Genomic DNA, 27707 nt, shown 5'->3' with positions numbered 1-27707 from the left:
TTCGTTTGGTACTAAGATCGTTAAAATTAATTGCGTAGTTCCGGAGATACGCGTGTCACGTAGTTTTCACATTTTTGCTTATAACTTTCAAATGAAACGTCGGACCGCAAAGCAATTCAATAGTGATATACTAGGCAACATGGGCGTAGCCAGAAATGTTTCCTAATTTACAAAAAAAATTGACTTACTAAAATTGACGCCTAACCGTAAGGCGTTTATTCTGGAAATGAGGAATTATTTTCAGTTAAAAGCTATTTTGGTTGAAATTGACTGTTCTTTTGACTAAAAAGATAATATTGAATAGAAGCCAAATGTTAAAATTTTGTCTCCCAATTGACATTGAGAATCTCGGCTGGGATAGGCTGTTAGAGTCCATCGGATCGAGTCTCTTCGAGACGCAGTGAAGGTGCTGCTAACAACTTATCTTGCACGATTTTAAACTTCGCTCTTGAATTGATCCGACGAGCAGATTTCGAAACCGGTGGTTTGATTTTCAGTAAAGGCAGCGAACTTCTTGGCTACGCAGGTGACTTTGATGTTAAAAGTTCGCGTATGTAGGATCGCTGATAGCCGTGGACAACACAAATAAGAAGATCCAGCGGTGTTGCTGCTCACCAATAACGGGCAGCACAAATCCGAACAAAGCAGCACCAGCAGCAGACGAATGAACGATACCCACTATCTTTGAACTTATCCTGTGGGCCAAAAGACGAAAAGTATCAGTTTCAATGGACAGCGAAACAGGACAAATTTTCGACAGAATAAAACACCGCATGATCGTACTTGACCATCTATATTACGCAACTAAACTATCTCGGACAACAGTATTCTATTTATACGGACGTTACATTGTTCTAATCTTCTTACATTTAACAAAGCTATTTGTCTCGCAGAGAATCCAGTAATAGATTCCGTCGCATTTAATCTCAGATAAAACAAGCGGCGTATTCAAACAGGACATCGAAACTGCTTTGCCCTTCACAAAACGCTACGATCAAAAGGCATAAGCCGCCGTACGAACTCCCTACTAGACCAACAGTTTTTATAGATTTGACAATACTGATGCAGGGCATACGCGCCTTTGCGGACGACATTTGGAAGAGTACAAGCTGAAAGCTAAGAGCAGCGGAAGTGCATGAATCAAGGGTAATAGATACTGCTTTTGGGGCGAACCAACCGCTGCTTGAAAGCCCCATTAAAAACAGTTAATAAATAAATAGACACTGCTTGGGGAGACGTACATTTGGTGAAAATCGGTAAGCCACGGTGTACCGGACAGGTCGTAAGAAAAACAGTTTTCACAATAACACCACCGGCACCCAGAACAGAGGGACTCAACGTGCGAGATGGCTCGTTCAGGTCTAAAATGACATTTTTTATTTTTTAAATAAAAAAAACTGCGATTTCTGAGACGCCTGGGAAATGAGCGACGAGTAGCCCAAGATCGAGTTGAATGGAGCTTAAAACAGCAAGAACCAACCCGGCTCTAAGCTGCTGATGATGACGACGAGGATCGTACAACATGCCCCGTAAATATTCCTGTGCTCTAAATAGCTGGCTGTGAAATTTCAAGCTTGAAAGTATTGAACAAATTTTCGTCTGGGGGGAGGGGGGTTGAACCCAATGACGAGTGAGCTGTTTTATTTTGGTGGTGCATTGAGCCGCTATGCTACCCGTTCTCCTCGTACTCGACACTCGACAGTGACTGAGTCGATTCGAGTTGCTCGACATGACTTACATAGCAGGGCCCTATTTTTGTGTTGATATTTCATGTTCAATTAAGGTTACAGAGCTTTGACTGTGAAGAGAATACAACATAAATACGATGCACACAATTAAAAAAATATCACGCAACTTATCAAAGGTCCAATCTAGCAATGAGAGATTCGTTTCAATGTCTCTCTCTTTTGATTATCACGGCGCATAAACGCATTTCAACGCAAGATTTCTTAAAGATTAGTTAGTTAATGATGCCAGCAACTGACCGATGCAACGCAGATGCATTCAAGTGCATTTGTTTCCCGTAATAAGCTGAAGAGAGCAAAGGCGAAGAGGATCTCTCATGGTTATATTGGACCTTTTGATAAGTTGCTTGAGAAATCTTGCAAACTGTTATAATTCCATTATCTAGAATTCGGTTCGAAATTTCGCGAAATCTCGCAAATGGCGAAATTTAAAATTCAGGTTCGCGAAATTTCGAATGAAATTTGACGAAATTCAACGAAATATTTTTAAGATTTCGCGAAATCTCGGGTTAGGCGAAATTGTACGAAATTATTCGAAATCTCGCACAGGCTTACAATCTGTCACTGAGCTGGCTCCTCTCTCTCAGGTCTAGACGAATTTTCGAAAAACGAAGTATGCAAAGTTGTTTATTTACATGCTTTTACATTTACATACTCTTTACACACAAAAACTTTCATTAAACCTGAGAGAGTGCTGCCAACCCCATAGACAAGTTGGCGTGAAATCCGTCCATAGTAAACAGTTGATGGTTTTCAAACGACATTTGAGTCGACACACCATCAAATAATTATTGTATTTATTTTAAAATTCATATTTTTCGGTGAAATATTCGAATTCGCCTTTTTCTGTTACGTTTCGGCCTACTTATATCTTATAGCTGAACAGTGGAATTATCAGAAGGCTGAATGAGGGCACGAGTGATGTCGTGATAGGGCATCAGTGATAGGGAAGTGATGTCTATAGTAAAACTCTGTTTTTCAAAGAATTTTCAATCTTTTTGGTGATTGCTATCAACGAGCTCTTCTATTTGTAAGTTATACGCTTCTAGTTGTTTGAAAAATAGTTTCAATCGTTTTGGTTACAAGATAAATAAGTTACAACCACAAATGTGAAGGTGTCATTTTGTCTCACTATTCCTCAATAGATGGGAAGAGTGAGGCAGCGAATATTGAATACTGAGATACATTTTCGGTATTCGGCAGAACTGGTGAACTGGGAAATTTTGATATAGACCCAAAATATATTGGCGCCCGATTTTTCAAGCCCATTTCAAAAAGGGGGGAGGAACAAAAACTTTAAAAATAATTTCCGATGGCCTACATAAAAAAGAAAAACCCATCCGGTGGTGGTTTAATCCGAGACTTGTCGTGCAAACGTCGGCAACGTACTGCATTGCTTCTGTCACACTACTCGGTCAGTCAAATAACAGTCTATCTTATCGTCCCATGGAAAAGGGTGTGATGCGTTTATTGGGGAGTGATAGAGTTGGGAGAAATAAAATTAGGTATTAGACTACCTCATATAACGGACAGCGACAGTTCAGTCAGTAAAACGTACGGGTACCAACCGAAAGAGCGTGGGTGCGAACCTCACCTGCCATCGCTATGATACAGTTTTGGTCTGTATCGACATTTTCCAGGTCATTCAAGTAATCATTCTTCGCATCAGGAGCTTCCTTACTTTCCAAAAGAATACACTGAAGTCGCTTTTTACGCGACTATTTTTACGCGAATTTCGGATTCGCGATTTCGGAATTTACGCGGTTTTTTTACGCGAATTTCGTAATTAACGGTTTTTTACGCGATTTTCGGAATTTATGAGGATGTGCTCAAAGCGTCTATTTTTTCGCGTAGTGTTGAAATCCACAAAGTTTTTTTTACACGAAATTTTGGTTTTTTACGCGAATTTTGGAATTTACGCGGTTTTTTTACCCGAATTTCGGAATTTACGCAGTTTTTTTAAGCGAATTTCGAAATTTACGCGTTTTGTTTTCGCGATTTTCGGAATTTACGCGGTTTTGCGCTTTACACTTTACACAAAAAAAACCGAAAATGAAGCCTGGGTAAAGTACATTTTTAAATTTCAGTTTTTTTATGACGATTCCGCATGGAAATTCTCAATAGTGCTTGATGAACCACAGCAATTAACTAGCCATTTCATAAAATTTAAGTAACGAAAATAACCGTGTACTGTTTGAGAGCTATCCAACGTTGAATAACTCTTTTAAATCAATCAGCTTAATTAAAGAATGGCAGAAATAAAAGAAAGATCTTTTATCTTTCTCAATTCACATTTTCTACATTTTAGAGAAGTTTATGACCAATATCAACATCATCATTTTAGTGCAATTGAATTCCTATGAATTCTGCTTCGGTGAATTGGTAATGATGCCTTGTTTGTAACAAGGTTTTGAAATATATTATTTCGATAATTCGTTTTATCTTTAGTAATGTCATAAACAACTTAAGAGATCACGAATTGGTTATAAATAAACCAGAGTCAAAACAAAAAACCTAACCGAACTACTACGGCAACTTTGGCAATTTAATTCGCGGAATTAGCGAACCCACGACTTACGAAAGGGAAAGCCAATACAGATTGCCACTGTGTTTGGTTCGGTTCGGTTCGGTTGCTTCCCAATGGCTCCACTGAAAGAAAGAACCCACACGAACAGGCAGAATCAAATGCCAATGATCCGGAAGAACACGATTATACTGAAATACAATTTACACTCCGCGCTAATTGCGTAAGCTATTTCTTCGACGTTCATCGGCGTAACTTCCCAGAAATTGCTCCCCACTAAGTGAGATAATTTTTCCGCTCCGCTTTGGAACCCTTCGGCTGCTGGATGCCAGAAGCCCGCAGCAGCCACAGAATGAGATACTAGCTTGCCATTATCCGAGCAGTTCAGTGGCTAATGGTGGTGCCCGCTCCGGCTGCTGTTGCTGCTGGCTGGTTGGTGCTGTTCAGGTCGAGGGTTCAGGGAGTTCATGAAATGCGAAAATTAAACATTTTGAAAGAGTTTCCATATCTGTCGGAGGAAACCGTGCACTTCTAAACCAATTACGCCCCGAAGGTTGTATGCGAAGTTTACCCCTCGGATGCGTGGTTGGTGCGATGCTGCGATGGTGGGATGCTGTTGAATGCCAGCCAGCACCCGCGTTCAAGTGTGTTTACTCGACTTTTCCACCCTGCTGTTCCGCTCAAGGGAAAGTGTTATTGACCGTGAAAAAAAAGTTTCCCCGTTTACGCGGTCTCGCGGGTGCCAACCGAAGAGAGCAGCGGTTTCGAAGGTGGCGGGTCTCCTCCATACATTGCGTTTTTTATGGGGTGATGCAGTGAAGACTAACTAGAAGCACCGAAGATGAAGTTTTGGTTCTAGTTATTTTTTTATTCTTGAGATAAGTTGGCAGCTTTGGTGCATCATGTTGACTTGTTTGTATGCCAGGGGAGGTTATGAATATTCATGCAACAGAAAATTTACACCGCACGTTACGCGAACTCAGCAGCGATTTATATTGTCATGCTAAAAGGGAAAAATTTCCGTTTTCTATGCAGCAGAATAATAAATTTTGTCATAGATCTTGCAGAGTTGTGACATTTTTCACAAACAAAGAACGGTTACATTCTCACACCACTCGGAGTCGAATTTCAATGAATTCACATTTGCTGCGCTCTACATGGTTTGAACAGGATATCAGTTACCAGCGTTCTTGAGTTACATTTGTCCCTCTCATTTGACTAAGCGTCTCACTATCCCATTACCCATTACGCATCCTACAGCCATGAAACAAATTAAATTAGTCTTCCTTACTTTGACTTGTCCGCAATATCGTTCCCGGGGAAAATTTCGCCCTAAATACGACCGAACGTTAAGTCTCTTCTTTGGCTTGGTTTGCAGTGATTATGTCAGCACAGTTCCCTTCCTCCGCGGTTCATCTTTCGACGACGGCACCAGGTGAGTGTTTCCGTTCCGTTCTTCAGCGGAGGCAAGCGGCACTAAAGTTTCTACTTCTTGCCGGGCCACTACTTACATAATTGGAAGGAGAGACTTAGTGTGGCACCTACTCTCGTCAAGCTATTCACCGTTTTCTCAAGTACGCGTTCGTTTGCTCTAGTCCCGCGCACTCTTGGGTGGCGCCGATGGTGGCGGCAGCGGCGACGATCGAGGCAGTATTTTCGCGCCCAGCCCAGCAGCAGCAGTCAGCAGCAGCCAGCAGTCCGTGGTTAGATTTGATGGACGTACGAGCGAAAAGAAAAGCTCCACCAGTCACATACTTATACATCCGGTTGGACGCACATACACACCCATACGAGTGCAAACGTTAAGCCGGTTGGAAATATGCTGCCCGTGAAGTGATGCTTAAGGGGGATGAATATTTTCTTTTTTCCTTTACGTTTTTCCCATTTCACAAGTGATGGTGATTTAATGTTTGCACTAACGATACGATTCGGGATGTGGAGTACTGGGAAGATAATAAATTGTTTTACGTTTAGCTTCAATGTACTAGAAAATGCTCTTTTTAGGATTCGCTCTTCAATTGCCGCGTTGGAAAAAGATATCGTACATACGTACGGTGAAGCACTCTGCTAGCTCTGGGACATTTCAATTTTGAGCTTCGTCGTAAATTATGAGTTTAGCTCTGAGATGATGGAATTATTGAAAAAATGAACGAGTTGAAGTTAAATTAAGGAAGCACAGGATTTAAAATTGAATGCTTTATAGCATATTTATGCTGCAATTCAATCTAAGCGTGTAGGGCGCTATATCTCTGCATATTAGCGTTGGTAAGAGGAAATGCTTATCAACTTAGGGACTATATTGGCTCGTTTCATTATCCCTGATTTCCCTGATCGCAGATAAGTTCAAGTTGTTACGTGGTTTTTGAGCCGTAAATCTCGCATGTGCATAGTATTTTTGGATATAAATTAAATTATGGTTGTATATAAGCACCATTGGCATTGTATTAAATTTGTTAAAAAGGTATTTTTTATATCTTAATTTTCGTAGTTACTGACTTTACAAGAAAATTTTCGAATATTCAGGTTAATCTCATTATCCATCTAGCTCCGCCCATCTACTAACAACAATTCCTTTCCCGAAATACTTGTGAAGATGCAGAGGATTCCCTGGTCTTTAGTAGCAACAAGTATTGGACTAACATTCCTTTCCATCCCACCAGGACCCGCATTCGGACGCGGCCTCCGTCTGTATTGAACAGCATGCTGGGACCTGATAAGGTTGCACAATGAAAAATAGCCTGCTGTCTCAAGTATGCTTTTTCCAGCCATCATGTTGCAATTTTCATCGGTCCTGGTCAATAACGGAGTAGTAGCACACGGGCGGTATCCTATGCTTATGCTTATGCTTATGCTTATTTATGCTGCAATTCAATCTAGCGAATTTTTTTAATTGTCAACTAGAATAAATGGATTCTCTAACCATGAAAATTTTAAACCATGAACCATACTATTACACTAATATATGCGGAGTGCCCCAAGGAAGTAATGTTGGACTTCTGCTGTTGGAGTATTAAACACACGTTGCAAAATAAAATATATTGAACTACATTATTTTCTAGATGTAAAATAGCCGGATGATATGAAAGTATAATACACTAAAGTTGCTTTTTAAGCGGTTTTTTTACGCAAATTTCGGAATTTACGCGGTTTTTTACGCGAATGTCGGAACTTACGCTGTTTTTTTACGCGGTTTTTTTATGCGATTTTCGGAATGCTCAAAACGTCTATTTTTTCGCGTAGTGTTGAAATCCACAAAGTTTTTTTTTACGCGAAATTTTGGTTTTTTTAACGCGAATTTTGGAATTTAAGCGGTTTTTTTACGCGATTTTCGAAATTTACGCGGATGTGCTCAAATGAAATCCACAAAGTTTTCTTTAACGCGAATTTTGGAATTTACGCGGATGTGCTCAAAACGTCTATTTTTTCACGTAGTGTTGAAATCCACAAAGTTTTTTTTACGCGATTTTCGGAACTAACGCGGTTTTTTACGCGATTTTCGGAATTTACGCGGTTTGTTTTTACGCGATTTTCGGAATTTACGCGGTTTTTTACGCGATTTTTAGAATTTATGCGGATGTGCTCTAAACGTCTATTTTTTCTCGTAGTGTTGAAAACCACAAAGTTTTTTTACGCGAAATATTGGTGTTTTTTTACGCGAATTTTGAATTTACGCGGTTTTTTTACGCGAATTTTGGAATTTACGCGGTTTTTTACGCGATTTTCGGAATTTACGCGGGTTTTTATTACGTGGTTTTGATTTACGCGGGACGTATCCTTCGCGTAAAAAGCGACTTGAGTGTATTTTCAAAAAATTCGTTGAATTTTTTGGTTAACGTGTTAAAATGTATTTGTTTAGAAATTGATTCTTTCCATTACATTTAGGCCTACTGGTATCCTTATTTAGCCATCGGACAATTTAATTGTTCAGTTATAAGATACGAGTAAGCCGAAACGTAACAGAAAGCTTCCAGTATGCTATTCCATCCATTGAAAAGGTGTCGCTCATAGCTCATTGATTTTAAATAAAGTTAAACCGTACGAACATCGGACGCTTAACAATTCTTCCTACAGATTCTTTTCCCGGAAGGTTTCGGCGACACTGAAAACGTTCGAAAGAAAAACAATACAGCTGAAATGAGCCTGCCCTTCGCGCAGAAAGATACTCGTTTTGAACTATTTCATCGTAACGAAAGAATCAAAGCTGTAACAGAAACGACATCGGAGTTACCTCAAAGCATCAAAAGCATCCAGAAACACAAAATGTTTATACAATTTTATAGTTTGTCGAATCAGATACAGTTTTATGCGAAGATAATATTACTTCGCAGGTCAGCATCAAAAGAACTGCATGGGATTTTTCAATTTTCGTTGACTGAATACAGGAAAATTAATAGGAAAAAATGTCAATCACGTCCAGTTTCCTCGTTAAACTCATTGAATAAAGATAACCTTCTAAAGCAGAGTTACCACGCTCAGTTACACTCATTCGATTGCATCGTCTCAGGAGCAAAATCTGTAAATGTCTTGTATGAACTATTTGCAGAGTAAAAGGTTATAACCTTTCTAAATTGAGTGCCACATTACACTTTGTATCTACATTATAATAAGACTGTAACTTTACCAGTGGCAAGTAAAAGTTCAATTTATATTGTAAGTTTTATAGACATTTACTTGTCTCTGCATCTGTCACTGTCCAACGTAACCTAGTATAGAAGCATTTGTTGAGAAGAATGATAGACTGAATGAAACTGCGAAATTTCGATATGAGACCAAAAATTTATTGCGTAGTTCTATTGGTAAGTGGGACTCTAAACCCACGCTCTCTATATAGATTAAGATAGTCTCACATCCAGTTTCCGTCCCTCCAGTCTAGCCATTCGTACGCACACACATACACTCTACCCGCCGACGGTAATTATTTTCTGTATGATTACTCTTTTTGCTGCTACCACCGAGAAGGCAGACGACTATCGACTACATTGTGGTAGCAGCTTATCAGTCTGGTGCCGACTGTCGATCAGCGCTGGTTTTTCCAACATACCGGGACAAAACCTAGATGTGAGACTATCCAATATAGGGTATCGTGTGGTAATAGTTTAAATGTCAAAACACTCGGGCATCAAACAAGAGAGTGTGGTTTAGAGTCATACTTACTTATTGAATTACGCAATACATTTTTGGTCTCATATCGAAGTTTCCCAGTTTCATTCAGTCTATCATTCTTCTTACCAAACGCTCCTCCACCTTAATAAAAAAAATGGCAGTAATAAAACAATTAATGCAGTGCCTCAATTCAGGAAAATTGTAGATTATAATTAGCTCTACAAATATTTCATGCACTCAAGTCTTTTTTTACACGGTTTGTTTTTTCGATTACTCAAGAACGGTGCATCTTAGGGACCATTTACAAACTACGAAACGAATGTCGGGCCGCTCCCAAATATATTAAGAAATAATTGAATGGTCCCTAAGTTGTCCCGTTCTTGATAATCGAAAAAACAAACCGTGTAAAAAAGTACTTGAGTGTACAGGACTTTAAAAGATTAAGTGAATCTAGCTGAGCGCTGCAAGCTTAAAAACTCCAATCCTGTGGTACTCTCAAGAGAGTGAGTAGAAATTTATAAAAAATGCACAAAAAATCAGAGGGGTTGTGTACAAGACACGACCGCATATATAGGTGATGCAGGACTACGTAAGTCTCTTTGTAGTCCGACGTCAAAATCTTCATTTAGCTTAGCATGTAATTCGGCTAAAACGTCTCATGCAACTGAAAAAGTCTATGTTTTTTATGCAGACCTCCCAAGTAACAATTCCAAGAGTTTATTACGTTCGTGTAGTGGTTTTTATGACCAATTTCATATAACCGCTAATAAAACTATGAGCTCTACCAAAACTTTCTGATAACCGCTATAAAACTGCTTTCTGACCAAGTGGCTCACTCTACAGAATGTTTTCCATAACCTCTACAAGTATCAGGTTATAACCTCAAATAGTCATATCACGCTCTGCTGAACGCAGCTATGAAACCGACTAAGCTTTCGCTGCTTGACAGCCACCAGCATAGTTTAATAAAGCATTTTGCTCTAGTAAAAGCTAAATATCAGTTCGCCTGCTTTGTCAACTTGAAAATATATCCGTGAGCAGAAAAGTTAAAGTTTTACTGATAGATCATTCTGAACGATTTGGTTTATAGTGACCGTAATTAAATATTCCATAGAATAAATAATGAATTTTTAGCAGTCTTTTTTCGTTGGCAACATGTGCGTATTGTATTTTAACGCGCAAAATCATTTTAGTTGCTTCCTGTGACAGGAAAACTGATTGATAATTACTTTCTTTCTGCTAAGCACTGAACAGTTGGCAACACTGTTAAGAAAAACCTTGTTATATACTGTATAAATGCTTTCCCGATATGAGAAAGTATTTTTACATTGTGTAGAGAATCACTGCTTCAAAACAAAAGTTATTTTGGTTTTCGTTTTAAATAGAAAATAGGGGATTGCTTGCTTTAAAACACTGTATCTCGGGATCGGCTACAAACACCTCGTGGCGATGAGTAATTCTTATGTAAAAAAAAATCTGCCAAGCACGATGAAATTGGAATTTTTTAGATCAATTTGTATTCATTGAGAGAACAATGTAATTTTAGTTTTCAAATTGACTTTTAAAATATTTGGCAGCACTGGTGCTCAAAAATAAAATCTTTTTCGAATTCCTTGGGCAGTTTCCTTAAAAAAATGTGTGAATAGTGTCTTTCTTAACCTGATATTTCCGGAGATATAAGCAAAAGAAATTAAGACGGTTTGACAAAAACGGGTATTTTCCTTAAAAATGGAGGTGCTCCCATTAATCGAGGGAAGGTCCAAATGGCACGAAATTTTTGATTTGTTCCGTTAACTTTACGAGAAAAGTTATCATTTTGCTTCAAGCAGTACTAAAATCATAGGTGAGTCGGAAATATCCCAGTATTTATTGAAATACTAGCTGACCCGACAAACTTCGTATTGCCACAAATTAACCTGTGTTGTACATAAATCATGAATCTCGGATGATCTTTGTGACAATCTCGAGTTTTGCAAGTTTCTGAGGAGTTCAACCTTAGATGATTCATTTTGGCAGTTACCTAACCATGAAAGCATCCCAGGTAACCAATAAGCATCACCAATGCTATTAAAGACCAATAAGCATTTAAGTCGCCTTAAATGCTACTTAAATGCTATTTTGGCAAAATATACAGCTACTTTACTGATAACCTTCTTATAGTGCTGACAATGCTAATTTACAGCTAATTACTGACACGAAGAATTTGTATACAATATTGGATGCCGATTTACAACACCAATGCAGTCAAAAAGCTAATATACAACAACGTGCAGTATAAAAGGCCAGATACGCTGATTTGCTGCTTATGTGAATGTTTATTAGTTACCAGGAATGGGTAGTTTAATATACAAATTTGCAATTTTTCCTCACAGTAAAGTAGAAAACAACTCCCCTGTCCCCTCATTGCATAGCCAGAAAGCGGATAGTAATATTCGCCATGATTGTACAAAATTTCGCCGAATATCATTTTGCGAAAAACCTTAAGCGGAATGTACCATTACACGGAAAACTTTTTTGTGGAAAGTACCATTTCGCGATTCTCTCCTTACTCGCTGTCGTTCGTTCCAGAAAACCCAGGTAGACCTAGGAAAACAAATAAACCTACACAGAAGTGATTTCTGTGGGGAGTTGCCTCCCCCCAGTTGGCGGCGCTTCCGACGGCGGGTCGCCGGCAACACTCGCGGCCGTCTCGTCCTAAATGGTCTAGTGTTATTATAGATAGTTTTTGTGGTCTTGTTATTGCCTAATGTTTTATGGAAGAGTCTCGAATTTCTCGAGTTCGATTAGTTTTTGAGTTTCGCAAAAATTTCTGTTTTATTTGTATGAGAGTGCATATCCCCCTACCACAGGGGTGAGAGGTCTCTAACTATCATAAAATAAATTCAAGACTCCAAAATCTCCCACATGCCAAATTTGGTTCCTCGAGATAAGAAGAAATTTGCATTTCATTTGTATAGGAGTCCCCTCTCTCTTAAAAGGGGAAGGGGTTGTAATTCACAATAGAAAAAGTTTCTGCTATCCAAAACTCCCACATGCCAAATTTGGTTCCATTTGCCTGATTATTTCTCGAGATGAGGAAATTTGCATTTCATTTGTATGGAAACCCACCCTCTTAAAGGAGAGATGGGTCATAACTCGCTTTCTAAAGAGGAGAGGGGTCTCAATTCACCATAGAAAAAAATCTTGCCTCCAAAATCACTTACACGTCAAATTTGGTTCCATTTCATTGGTTAATTCTCGAGTTATGAGGAAATTTGTATTTCATTTGTATAGGAGCCCCCCCCCCCTCCTAAAGGGGGGCCCCACATGCTGAATCTGGTTCTATTTGCTTGACTAGTTCTCGAGTTATGAAGAAATTTGTATTTCGTTTGTATAGGAGCCCCCCCTCTTAAAGTGGGGAGGAGTCCTAATTCACCATAGAAAAAAATTTTGTCTCCAAAAACCCCCACATGCCAAATTTGGTTTCATTTGCTTGATTAGTTCTCGAGTTATGAGGAAATTTGTTTTTCATTCGTGTGGAAGCCCCCCCCCCCCCTCTTAAAGGGGAGAGGAGTCACAATTCCCCTTCTAAAGAGGGAAGGGGTCTTAATTTACCGTAGAATAAATTCTTGTCCCCAAAAACACCCACATGCTAAATTTTGTTCTATTTGCTTGATTAGTTCTCGAGTTATGCAGAAATTTGTGTTTCATTTGTGTTCCCCCCTCTTAGTGGGGAGAGGGGTCTCTAACCATCACTAAAACCTTTCCTGGCCCCAAAAACCTTTACATGCAAATTTTCACGCCGATTGGTTCAGTAGTTTTTGATTCTATAAGGAACATCCCAACAGACAGACAGAAATCCATTTTTAAATATAAGATACTGAAAATGGTCAAAGAAGAGGCCAAAAAGAAAATATCATCGGTCAGCAATTTGATATGATAAGAATGAACATTCAATACTTTACGTATCCAAGAACATGATTTTGTATAGTTGATTTACGACGGAATACATTATTACACAACACCGCTTGACAGCTTTCGCCATAACTTAATGAAGCTTAAGTTAAAAAGCATGCAGCTTCCTTTGGCAAAAAAAACTAAATCAGTCAGCCGGATTTGTTAACTTAAAAATCTACATCCGTGAGCCGAAAAGGTAAAGTTTTACTGTCAGATCAGCCTGTTCGATTTAGTTTATAGCGACCATAACAAAATATGCGGTAGAATAACAAATAAAATTTCAGCAGTCTCCGTAGTTGTTCAGCATATGCGCATTAAATTTTATCGTGATATTGGTATGATAGGCGCTAGCAAAGTTTTGCAATTTTTGAAAACTAGTTTTTTTAATAAAATAAACATATTTAGTTAGTCAATTTTGCCAATTTTGATTGGTGCACCAAGGTGTATTGCTACGACCCGCTCCGCGAATGGTGAGTTTATAAAAGATACAGCGTAGCCAACTGGTTTTATCGTGGTAATTCAAGCAACCACAACAAATTTGCTTTATTAGCAGTTTTGTTGTTGTTTTATAGCTAACTGCAAGGAATATTTGACTTGTATCATCTTGGTATTGCGCATTATCAGGATAAAACCAGAGGCAATGATCAATACCGCAATAAAAGCTTTACAAAATTGAAAATAAGAGTAATTTTGGATTTTTTTTCAAACACTAAGTTTCGATAATACAATGGGGACGCATGGTGTTCCATTTTTACATGCTAAGAAACGGGGATTTCTGGTAAGGAAATTACTACTCCTGGTTCCTCTGAATATCTAATAATTAGTTAATAAATTAGCTATTAATAAAAACACCACCAATAAAAACAGGCACTGTCGGAATAGCTTTAATTAAATTATGTCATACAATCGACCGTCATTTAATTGTACAGATTTAAAATCATTTTCGCTTCCATTCATCACCATTATTCATAAATAAAATTGATACCGAAAGTATGACAACCCAATTTTCTGCATATCAACACGTGATACTTCCCATTTTTCCGTCCCATTGGCTGCGTGGCAATTTTCAAAATCCCGGAGCTTACTTCCCTATTTCCCGGGAGCGATAACATGATGATTGATTTGGCCGTCCCGTTGGAATAAATCAATCACGCGAGTAAGCAACTTTCACTTCCAATTTCCCGCACCCACAGAGTTTTGGCAGCAGTGCAAATATTTGTATGAGTGAGCGAAATTAAACCGAATCCACCACGTTGCTGTCGTCCTACCGCCCGCCCACCCCACCACGCCACGACGCGTCGGTTGGGATGTCACAGTTAATCGTCCCACTAGGTCTCGCCCCCTCTCCTCCTGACAGCGCCCTCTCGAGTTGCGAAGAACAGCTTGACGAACAGAGGAGACTAAGCTATCAAGAAATAATTGATTGCCTACTTCACAGAATGACGGCAGAGTGAATCGATCCGAGCCCCCGGAGTCCCTTTCGAGTACAGCAGCAAGTGTGTGAGAGTGCGGTAATATTATGACAAAGAAAAACGAATCCTGCGAGTGCCGACAGTACATTGGAAGGGGCTGATATTGTCGTGAAGTGTAGACAAATAGGCGTACTCTTTTTCTCGGAAGCGGACTTAGCATTCCGCCGATCATCCAGCCACCCACCACCCACTGCGGTGCGAAGATGGAGCTGAAGGTATGGGTCGAAGGAATACAGCGCATCGTTTGTGGAGTGACGGAAGTCACCACTTGCCAGGTAAGCTATTATCACTCTCAATGTCTTTCCGACATTTGTCTTTCTTCGACCTGTTTACGACAAAAAGGTCATCATGAATCATCACTGTTCTTGCTTTCTGATGGGTTCTATTTTTTTTGTGTTTTCATTTATCTTTGCCAACTCTCACCGTGCTTCCTCCGAACCGACATCCGTTGCCGCCGGAACTCGTACTGAAACTAGGACGTTGTTTTTGCTCTGGCACATGCCACTGGGAAAACCGGTCGCTTCACCCTTATCGAACGGTGGCGCAACAACGAACGATTGCTGGCACCGCACGAGAATCCGCTCAAGATCCTGATGAAATGGGGCGAATACTCGAGTGATGTACAGTTTATCTTGCAGCGATCCGAGCAAAAGAAAGATCAAAGTCAGCATAACAGCACGGCAACTGCTGCTAACAATAGTAGTAACAACAATAATAACAATAACAATATCGTCGATAATAATCCCGCACAACAGCAGCAGCAGCTTCAATCGCCCAACCAGCAACACCCCCAATCACAGCAGCAACTCCTGCGGCAGCAGCAGAAGCTAAATCAGCTCAATAACAACAACATTAATAACAACAGCGCCGATGACGTGAAGAATAAATTGGTGCAGAACAACCTGAAGAACAGTGCCGGCGGAAATGATGCCTACCGGAAGCAGTCCAACCCGCAGGCGGAACTGATTACCCACGCGCTGGCCCTGGAACGGGGCAAGGAGGCACGGAAGAGTCTCAACTCCGGGTGAGTAGATGGTCCATTGTTTTGTTTTGTTTTTGTGGCCTTACATAGCTATGGATGTACGTATAGGTATAGATTTTATCGTTCCCGATTATGAACGAATGACCACCGCAATAATGGTTCAATTTGCTGGAAAGAGTGGGGATGGGGATTCGACTGAATGCACGTGCACTTACTTGTGGTGGATGCGATGGGAATTATTGTACGCATTGGCACAATGTTTGTGGTTATTGCCATTAAGGCTTTCTGCATCGTTTGTGATATTTATGTAGAAGAAACTCAACTCGGTACACACAAGTGACCAGGTAATTCAAATTTATTTAGCTCGAAACTGATAACAATCTAATAACATCAGATGCAGTGTAAGTGTTACGATGGTTTCGCAATGATCTGGAATAGAAATCTAATGATTTAGATCTAATTTCTATGCAATTGATTTAAATTCGACTTTTAGATTTTCAAACAACAGTTTTCAATATTTGTGCAAATTTTATTTAAAAAAATAACCTCATTTTTTAATCACAAAAATATTATCTGTAGACAAAATTTCATAACATTCTGAGATCGTTCAGAAGAGACATATACAACAATAGAAAATTCCTCTTAACCTAGTTCAAACAAAATAGTTTAGGTTAGGTTAGGTTAAATTGTAGGAGAACAAAAGGGATTAACCGTTTGAACTTTGTTCCGTGCTTTGATGGAATGATGAATACAATCTGATGATACAGCATGTCGTTAGCTGCACAGATCGCACAGATAAAGTTAGCATCGCATCGTTCATTCAGAGCATAGTGTCAATGTCAATGGTAATTGTCCTTCTCACTTTATCGCCGGGGGAAGTTGTTTCATTCTTGCATGGCATATTTTGTATGCTTGGGTAGGCTAAAAATTACATTCTGTAATTAATTAATCTTCGTGATATTCTTGAATAAAATTTCGTTATATTTTTCCCAATTTTTGATAACATCCTTGTTCAGATAGTTCAGGTGATTATTAAAATAAGCAATAATTTTTATCTTTGGCAATACTGCAAACTGCATGAACATTCCTGGGGTATGTAACCGCTCTTAGTAAAGCGTTTTTTTTTCTCTCACCGGAAAACCCTTGCACCAGAGACAGGTAATGCTATTAAATTTTAATTGCATAAAAAATTCATCACTTTAACAAATTGCTTTCGTCTGATGCAGCGATGAACGAACCGAGGCGATAATTAAATTCCATGCACCGAAAAAGCGCTATCTAGCGACAAACCAGCCAGCCAGCCAGCCAGCCAGTGCAATTTAGGATGCTTTTAGCTCATTTTCAACGCATCCGAAGGACAGGCCGATGGATGTACCTATAGCTTTGATGGAGGTCAATGATCATCACATTAAGCGTTCGTCGAGTGGTGCTTCTGAGCGTTACTCGAAATGGATGAATGGTTGAATGGAGGGTGTAACAACAATATGGTTTTATTTGAAATGTTATAAGGATAATTATAAGGCAAGTGAAAATTTTTAGCTTAGAATTCTAACCAGGGATGGTTCGATCACTTTGACTCAATTTTGATTCATTTGACAGTACCGTCTCAGTCAAGCAAAATTTGACAAAGTTATAGATGGGACATTTGTAGAACTAGTCATTATCTACAATTTTGCTGAATAAAATTATACTGTATCTTTTATATTTACAATGCTGCTAGCTCATTAGTAGCTCAGAGAACGTCCACAAAACGTTCAAATCTGCGACCACATTTACTATAACTCCAATTGGCTTAACATGAAAACTGTAATGTTAAAGGTTGTAGATGATATTCCTGCTGCTCTAGATTGTGGCTAGCCAGCTGTATTGATATTACTGGATTTTCCATTTGACTTTCGATACGATGTCCCAAAACATGCTCTGCACGAAACTTCCAACCAATTTCAATTTATCAAATAGACGCAAAGAGACTTATTCATTCATATCTCACTGATAGATGACAAAAGATTTCAAGGAGGGCTCATTTTCAGATATAATATCCATATCACGTCAGGTGTGCCACAAGGATCCACATTAGGGCCAATTTTATTTACAATCAGTGATGGAAAATCAGTGATTTTGATCAAATCTGTGAGTTATCGCCACACGCACAGATCACGATCCGTACAGATCATGACAAACAGTCAATCTTTAGCATTGATCATAAGATTTTGTTCTCTAAACAGTCTCAGCAGTCGATCACAATGTTCCATCTTACCTAGCTACGAGAAAAATTGCATTGTATTGTATTGTGATTCATACGATGCACACAACCAATCGTCTGTATCTGTTATATTTCTCAACTCAATCATGCAATGAACATGATCTGACATGATGTTTATCACAATCTGTACAGATCGTGACAAAGTGTTTGTCGTCAATGAATGTTAATCTGATCGCTCCTATAATCTTGATCGCAAGAAGCGATTTGTTTCCATCCCTGTTTACAATATATAGATGACCCAGATCTACAAAAGTTCTGCAAAATACATACTTTCGTAACACTGGAGTCTTATTTTCTTATTGAGAGAGGCTGTTAGAGTCAATATGATCATAGCAACTGGCCCTGCAATTGTCCTGCACTCTACCAGCTGGCCGCGAAGTCTGTCGTATAAAAACAGAAGGTCAAGTTTCGGTAACGGAATTGTGTTAATTTTAGTCATGCTAAAGGTTTTAGTCAATGAAAAGATAACACAAATACGCTTAGAAACAACCAAGGTAGAGCTCTACTGTCTTCGACGAAAATGTGCAATTTAAAGTGATTAATAATTTCTTAGAACATTTGAAAAGCATACGAAGCGTTATTAAAGAGCTAGATCGAAAAAACTGTTTTTAAGGGTGTCCCTAAGAGTTTGGCTCTATAACTTCTTTCATGTAAGAGATAGAAATCTTCAGTACCGTCAAACGGGGTAACTTGCAACAGTTCTCAACTATGGGTGCAAGTGAAAACTTATCTGTAGTACATTTGAGAACATTTAATTAATACAAAGTTATTAGATCTAGCATAGACCAATGTCACATATTGAGAAAAAATATGCGATCAATATTGGCTGTTGCAGAATTTTTTAACTAATTTGTTACTAGTAACCCCCTAAACGGGGTAACTTGCAACAAGCAATATTTTTTGGAAATTGAACGAATTTAAAGATTTGTATGAGTTTCTTTTGACTTGAATATGCAAATGATAATCCGACTTGCAATTTTTAATGCTTTTGCTATGAATATACGCATAAATGTCCTATGTCACGTTAGTGAAAAAAATTTATGAGCCCCGTAACGAAAATTATAGAAATAAATTTTTATATTATTCATGCAGTTGATATTCCTTGCCTGGATCCGATAGAGCTGCCTTCTTTAAAAACCATTCACATATTACGTAACGCACTTAGGGAAGCAGGAGTTGTGTAACAACGTATTACACGTCGTATATCCACTATGCAAAAGCGCGTCATGAAGTGGAGCGGGAGAGTTAAAAATCACCGATATCTTGGTTACGTAAAATATGAATGTTCATTACGTTACGAGTGATCGAATTAGACACTATCATATTCCTGGTCGATCCTCTCAGTAAGGTTATTTTCTTTTTGACCTCTTGTACGGCCATTTTCAGTATATCCAGAGAAAAACTGGCATATTTCCAACTTACCGAAAGTATCTTCCACTCTTCACGTGTGCTTTAGTATTGTTTGATGCAAAATTAAATAATAAATTGCCTCTTGAAGCTAGCAGAACACAGCTTTTTATATCTACCAGCTGTTGCAAGTTACCCCGTTTAAGCACTTGTTTTACGAATAATGTGGTAACAAGTAAGATAAACAAAACTAGTCGTCATTAATCGATTATTTTGTTTCCTTATTGTTCATTTTACTATAACAAATGTATGTCAGGCTTCATTTATTTGAAGTGCCTGTGGGCGACACAAACGTTTTACTAACGAAAAATTGACGATGAATTTGATTGATTGATTGACGATTGGGATTTTTTAAAAATCACCAAAACAGCAGAAAATCAACATAACAGTATCTAAGGTTTCTTTGAACTGTTAACAATGAGATTCAGTGACTGATATAGATTAAAAATTGAAGTAACAGATCAAAAAGTACAGTAACTTGGATCGACATTTTTTTTCATGTGTGGACTCATTACTGCGACCAGTATGGTTGATCTATTGTAATATCGCCCAGGTGTTTGCTGTATGACCTGCACTGCATTTCTTTTTGCTATAATCGCTATTGAGTGAGCGATATGCTTATTAAATTTCATGCGTGCTTGCGTGTATTGGGGTTTACCCTTCCTTCAAAGCTTGATCTAGCTTGAGGAGGGACATTTGCACTGTCAAGAGGCTTCAGAGGGTAAATATAGAATTCAGCACGAAGGAAGGGTATTATGGAGGGGCCTGAGAATAAACCCATGCTAAAGTCACTTGACATCGAATGGCTTGATTCTACTAAGATTCGAACCCTCGACCACTCGCTTGTCAAAACAGACTCGGTAACCTTGCGGCTACGGAGCCCCCCATTGGATCGACATAGTGTTGTTGCATGTTACTCCGCTGTTGCAAGTTACCCCGTTTGACGGTATTCAACAAAGTGTTTCGAAAATAGTTTAGCTATAACCACTGACGAACTGACATGACACTTAGAAGAAAATCCCTTAAAAACCATCGTCCTGCACATCTTGCTTGCACACTAGCACCCTCTGTTATGCATGTTACGGAGTAGCTTGCATTTACAGGGTTTTATGCTGTAGAGTTTTGTACATTTGAATGGTTTTATATCGAAAACTTAAAGCAACACTCGCGTTGCGAAACCTGCTTTTTTGAAAAATGAGTGGTTTTTGATTGGAGGATGGAATGTCTCGTCTGTTTGTCTCTGCTATAACTGTTCTGTGTGCAATCATTTCCGACTTAAAATAGAGAAAATAATCTTTGTTTCTGATTAGCGACACCCTAATGTCCGAATATTTTTTCACCACTAGAAAGTGCTTTTTGAATGAAGAAACTTTTCTGAAGCAACTATTATGCTATGTCTTAAGGTTTCGATGCTATTACTTATGTCTCACTATTTTTGAATCCGTCCCCCTGTGCGGCGTACTCTCCTCCAGATGTCGCTCCACTTGGTCTAACCATCTTACTCGCTGCTCCCCTGGTCGTCTTGTTCCTACCGGATATGAAGAGAACACCATATTTGCAGGCTAGTTGCCCGGCATTCTTGCAACATGCCCTGCCCATCGTATCCGTCCAATTTAAGCCATTTTATGCTTTTATCAGAGACTTTCCGATCTTTCAGAGACAGAAATGGACAGGTTACAGAAATGAGAAATCTGTCAACTGTTTGTTCAGCGGAAAAATATATTTCTTTCTTGGGACTTAGAACTTAGAGTTGAACTTTGCTTTGACTTCGACTACGACTTGGGACTTAGGACTTGGCATTAGAGATTCATTGCAGCAAAAAACTCATTGAGATCTCATGCACCCGAAATTTTAAGCATGGACATAAGCTATTATACGCGATGTCTCTGTTGCTAGGCAGTGTGATCCAAGTTCAGCGTTATGCTTGTTTCTTCCACAGCTACCATTTTATGTAAGGTATGTAACGTAATGTAACATATTGGCAAAATTTACATTTCTGTTTCTTGGGAAAGGACATTTTCTTAACTAGAAAGAAAAAACCCAATAAGAATTAGACAAAAATATAGTCAAAATATGTGTTTTAGTTTAAATTTGCGATTTATTTAGTGATTCAATCTCTCACTCCCACTCACAGTTACGTATCGCAAGAGAGAATGGCTATGCTGTTCAAGTACGAACTTGTATGTATGCGTGCATAGCTTCGGGCAACAGTTGAAGCGAAGAAGAATGTGGTCAAGCAGGAAGAAATATGTATGAGTTTTGCGCTTCTTGGTATCGAAACAGAAAAACTCATACCTACGTGAGTTTTTTTTGCATAGGATCAGCTTGACTTGCTTCACAGTTGATTTTGATTTTTAATGAGTTTTGATATTTTGAGTTTTTACCATCACTGCTTTGCACTCGGGACTTAGACTTAAGGTTGGAACTTGGGACTTCAACTTGGAATTGAACTTACGACTTGGGTTTGGGAACTTGGACCTGGGATTTCAATTTGGGACTTGAATTTAGAGTTGGACTTGGGATTAGGATTTGGTTCTTGGACTTGGGACTTGGGACTTGGACTTGGACTTGGTCTTAGATTTGAGACTTAGACTTGGTCTTGAGGCAATCGGAACTTGGACTTGAAATTCGACTTGGACTTGAAAGTTAGATTTGGCACTTGAACTTGGGACTTGGACTTGAGTCATAGACTTGGCTTTGGAGTTGGGACTCGCGACTTCGACTTCGGACTTATGATATGGATTTTGACTTGGAATTGAGACTTGAATTTGGGCTTGAGGCTTGGGACTCGGAATTTAGACTTGGAACTGGAAGTTGGGACTTGACCTTGGACTTGGACTTAAATTTGGAGCTTTGACCAGAGCCTCGGAACTTAGACTTGAACTTGGATTCAAGGACTTGCACTTGGACTTGGGACTTGGAGCGTGGGGCTTGGAATTTGAAACCCGAGACTCTAACCTGGAAATTGGATTTGGGACTTGAGCTTGGACTTGGACTTGGTCGTGAGGCTGGACACTCGGGACTAGGGCAACCTCAAACTCATCACCGTCGATCATTATACTACCGCCCAAGCGGCGTCGGTTGGCATTATTTCCGCCGGCCAGCATGTACTTTCTATTAGACGTATTTGCCTTTAACTTTAACCCAATATTTTCTACTTTAGCCTTTTTAGCTTTAGCCTGGTGTACTGTTCGGCCATAGCCACAGATGTTCTGCTGATAATAACCATGTCATCGGCAAAGTACAAGAAATTGATTGGATTTATTGAGTTTTTGTAACAGAAGATTTTACAATTGACGGAGGGAACGGTAGAAGAAAGTAATGAAACAAAGAGTCGATAGGATCTAACAGATTGAGACCAGGCGTGAAGAGGAAAGAGCAAAAGATGAGGGGGTAAGGGAGGGTCATATGAAGCAACGCTTAACCCCTCTAAGGTCTACATCATTTTTAGCACCGCAAAATTCACTAAAATGGCCGCAACTTTTTTATCTTTCAATATCTTTTCACCAAATTTGGGAGATGATCACCAATCGCTATTTTGTCGAATGCTGATGTTTTTTGATATGCGACACGACATGCTTTACTGATGCTGAAATGTCCCGTTACGGGAACCGGTTCCGGATTTATAGGGTACCCCGGATCCGGATGGCGCGCACCATGGCTCCTAACTGCGGCAAAGTAACTGATATGTCCACAGTCGATGATATGTTTACAAAAATCAACAGATTTCAAACGAATTTTAGATATTTGGCAACTTTATCTAAAAAAGCCATATCTCGGTCCCCCAAGGAACTCCGGAATAATTCCGGGACCATATGACATATGGCCATTATCTATAGATCTTATGAAAATAGAAAATATTTTCGGCAAAGTTCCCAAATTTGGTGAAAAAATATTGAAAGATAAAAAAGTTACGGCCATTTTAGTAAATTTTGCGGTGCTAAAAATGATGTAGACCTTAGAGGGGTTAAACGCAAGAAGTTGTGCACCGCAATCTTTTATCCAAGCTGGGGGATTCCATGGATCGAAACAAGCTGTAATCAGTCGGACTTCGGTTACAGTCGGACTCAAACCCACTCCTCCCACCAGGACATGTGGCTCGTCGGTGATAATGATCCTTTAAACCACAGAGGTGCTGGACAAAAGAGAGACTCCACAACCCACTTAATAAGCGTACGATGTATTGCAAACTCTACCAATCCTTGACAGGTTGAGTTATTTTTAGACATAAATTGGATTTGTTTAAGATCGTGCCCCGCGTGTTGATAACCGCTCGGTTCATAACTCCTTGTAGTTCTATTTTGAACATGAGACGCATGAGAGACTATCACCTTGACGAAGTCCCCCCCCCCTCTCTCTTTCTCTCTGATTCGAATTAACTCGAAAAACCACCTGAAATCCGAACACAGCACTGTGTACCATCCTTCAGATTGAATCATTTTGATGAGCTTCCTGTGGACTTCGTCTGTGATTTTTCATAGCTCTTTCCGGTTGATGGTATCATATGCGGCTTTGAAGTCAACGAACAAATGGTTTGTTACAGAGTTCCCGTATTCACAGCCCTTTTCGTGGATCCACCGCAGTGGTAATATTTGATCCGTGGTTGACCGTACTTCAACGAAGTCGGTTTGATAAATTTCCACAAATTTGTTTGAAATTGGTGATAAACGGCAGAAAATGATTAATGATTTGGGATAGCACTTTGTAGGCGGCAATGAGAACGGTGATTGCTCGATAGTTTTCAGAGTCCAACTTGTCGCCCTTCTTGTAGATCGGGCAGATAATCCACTCCTCCGCCTCCGGTAGTTGTTCCGAAGCCACATTTCGCAGCCGATTAATTGTTCTTTAGCTGCATGATGGCCTCCTTAACTTCAACTATTGTTGGGGTTGGCACCTCACCCCGCCTGGGCGCCATTCAGGTGTTCATCGAAGTGCTGCTTTCACCGTTCGGTTACCTTACGATAGTCCGTCAAAATAAAGCCCGTCTTATCCCAACATATTTCGGCTCGCTGTATAAAGCCTTTGCGGGATTTGTTCAGTTTCTGGTAGAACTTTCGCGTTTCCTGAGAATGGTGCAGCCGCTCCAACTCCGCATTCTACGGCTCTTTCCGGTAGGCATCCCGTCCTTTTTGGACCCTTCAATACGTTGGAGACCATTCACTCCATTGGAAGTTGAGATTGTTGTTGTTTTACCAGCCGAGAGTCGGGGTGGCTCTTGCCGTATCAAGAATTCAGAATCCTGTCCATAATACTCGGTCCTGGGCTACTCGTCGCCAATTCGTTGCGCGTCTCGACATACGTAAGTCGGCTTCAACGTGGTCGAGCCATCTAACACGTTGGGCTCCTCTATTCCTGGTGCCGGTAGGGTTCTTGAACCGAACGGATTGCACTACACAAACGCCCGGCATCCTTGCGACATGGCCTTTCACCAGGTGTACGATGGGAATCCCTCCAAGTAGTACCAGTAGCAGCTCGTGATTCATACGCCTTCGCCACTCTCCACTATCCGTTTGTACTCCGCTAAAAATAGTCCGCAACACCATTCGATCAAATACGGCAAGTGCACGTATGTCTTTCGTAACCAAAACTACTAGTCTCAGGTCCGTAGAGGACTACCGCTCTGATTAGCTATAAAACGCTATAAACACAAATCGTCAGATTTGTGCGCTGGCGAATGCTCCTTGGTCGAAGCGTCTTGCGGAGGGAAAAGTAGGTTCGATGTCCAACTTGAATGCGTCGTTGAATTGTACCAATCTGAATTTCTTTGTTCCTCATTCGTTGCTTAATAGTTTTTCGTGGGTTGCCGGATGACCAACGAAGTTCGAAAGAGCCCTCCTTCCCTGTCAGCATACGACTTTGGCTTCCAACGGGCAGGGTTATCAGATCTCCAACAAAGTTAAGCTTATTCCCGCAGGTACCACGAGGAGGTAAGGATAGAAGTTGCTGAATAAGAGGCTGTGAACCACTGTAGAGTCTACTGAGGTAACCAATAAGCATTATCATAAGCAGTAAATCAGCTGCTTATTGGCATTTTGTACTGCACGTTGCTGTTTATTAACCTTTTGACAGTCTACGTGCATTAATTTGGTATCTAAAATTCTATAATCTGAGATTAGAACCTGATTAGAACCCGCAACACTCGCCAGGGCATCTGGCTCGCTGGTACCCATGTACCTTTGAGCCACCGAGGTGCTGGACAAAAGCAGACTGCACAACCCTCTTATTAAGGTAGCGACGTCGCTACCTGGTTGGGTTATTTTTAGACACAAATTGTGCCTCTTCCTCCGTCTACTGTAGAAACCACCGACCGAGAAGTTTTAATCATAGCTACCAATTACCCCCCACCCTCACCTTTCCGCTCTTTCCCTGCCATTCAAAAAAAAATCATTGCTTTCCCCTACCGTCTTTTCATCAATTGTAGTACCACCGTTTCAAAATATATTATTATTTATATAGCGGTAACAGGTTCATTTTGACCATATAATGTCCGATGAAATGGAATTCTGAGGAAGTCAGTAGAGCGAAGAACTCTCGAGGGCGCGTTCATATTGAGCCTTGCTAGAATCCAAGGGGCATCAATTCTTCCACATAATATCTTTCTAACAAATACAGCACGCATATCATCTCTTCTCTTTTCCAATGTGTCCATGTCCAGCAGCATACACCTTTGTTCGTATGAAGGAAGTTCGACTGGATCCGTATCTGATAAACCTTTCTTGTACAGATTCGATCCGTGCAGTCCAAAGGCCGGTGTAAGGGCTCCAAACAACAGCTGCCGTCTCCAATGATGAGTATACAAGTGCGTAATACAAGGCTCTCAGGCAGTATGGATCACGAAACTCTTTTGCAATTTTCATTCTGAACCCCAGGTTCTTGCTTGCTTTGGAAATGATGCTACTGTAGTGGTCCTGAAATGTACGCTCGTTATTCCAACAGTACACCAAGATCCTTCCTTGACGACTGTTACGCGTTCAATATTCTGGCCGTTTATGGAATAACTGTATTGGAGCCTTCTTTCAGCTGTAACTGATTACAGAGCACTTGGAGACACTGATACTGAGCCGGTTGCATGCACACCAACCATAAAACAAATCGATTAGCTTTTGTAATTCAATGCAATCAGCGATTGAGCGAACTGCAAGGTAGATTTTGAGGTCATCAGCATACACGATTCTGCATCCAGGAGGGAGTATCATGCAGACATCGTTGTAATACAGCGAAAATAGCAAGGGTCCGACGTTGCTGCCCTGAGGCACACCTCAGTATGGTGTGGTCGACTCGATCGAACGCAGCTTTGATGTCAGTATACACCGTGTCGACTTGTGCTCCATGTAGTATGCTCCATATGTAGTAGACAAAATGAGCTGAACTCCACCAGATTTGTGCTGAACGAGCGACCAGGAAAAAAGCCATGCTGATCAGTTGAGATGTATTGTGCAAAACTTCTGTGCAACGAACCACCAATAAGGATCTCAAAACACGAGGTTAGTCTATCCAAAATTCTATTTTAGCTCTTCATGTCGGTAATCAGCTGCAAATAAGCATTGCCATTATCAGCACTATAAGAGGATTAGCATTATACAGCCGTTTATACCACCCATAAGCCGCTGACACTGAAAGCTTTTCCTAGTACGCAGCTTTCGATGGCAACCCTGTTCTGGGTATCTCAACGGAAGTGATTCGTCAAGCCAAAATGACCATATTGATGGGACGTTATTGACAGCCATCTGTTTTTTTATACGACAGACTTCGCAGGCAGCTGTTAGGGTTCAGGACAATTGCAGTGCTAGTTGCTAGTCGAAATTCAAACATACGGCGACTGGCTTGTTGGGCCAGCGTCATACCTCGAAGCCAACTGGGAGGAAACTCATGTCACTCATGTAAATTTTTCAAACTTTGCTGGACTGAGACAATGCTGTCAAATGAATCAAAATTGAATGAAAGTGATCGAACCTTACCTGCTAAAAAGGATCTAAGAAATCTAAGTTATTCACGAATACATTAAATATCCAGCTGTCAACAAAGGACTAAACGGATATTAATTATTAATTTTATCTTGAGACGACCGGTCTGATTAAATCATGTCAAAATGTTGCTCTTATTCAAAACGGCAAACGCAACATTGCGTTCCAGCTAAAAACAATACCCATAGAGAGCAGCCTCCAGCCCGATGCCGAAACTGTAATAAAACATATTTAGTCACGATGCTGACGCTTCCGAGAAATGTCATTATGATTCCATTCAGCAAAATGATAACCCCTTCTGGAAACACGAA

At 40.0% G+C, this 27707-nt stretch overlaps 1 protein-coding gene across 3 annotated transcripts in view; it reads left to right on the top strand.

The window, feature by feature from the left end:
• Window positions 1-27707, top strand: part of LOC128741287 (uncharacterized protein DDB_G0283357) — a 164254-nt gene that overhangs the window by 45315 nt on the left and 91232 nt on the right. For all 3 annotated transcript variants that reach the window (XM_053836992.1, XM_053836990.1, XM_053836991.1), the window contains exons 2-3: window positions 14747-15055; window positions 15257-15804. In XM_053836992.1, coding sequence (XP_053692967.1) covers window positions 14984-15055; window positions 15257-15804 — 620 coding nt within the window. In that variant the 5' untranslated portion in view covers window positions 14747-14983. The remainder of the gene's footprint in view (window positions 1-14746; window positions 15056-15256; window positions 15805-27707) is intronic.

The sequence above is a fragment of the Sabethes cyaneus genome, chromosome 3 (assembly GCF_943734655.1).
Source record: "Sabethes cyaneus chromosome 3, idSabCyanKW18_F2, whole genome shotgun sequence".
Classification (NCBI taxonomy): Eukaryota; Metazoa; Arthropoda; class Insecta; order Diptera; family Culicidae; genus Sabethes; species Sabethes cyaneus.
Note: the sequence above shows the minus strand (reverse complement) of the source record. Positions and strands in the feature narration are given on the sequence as shown.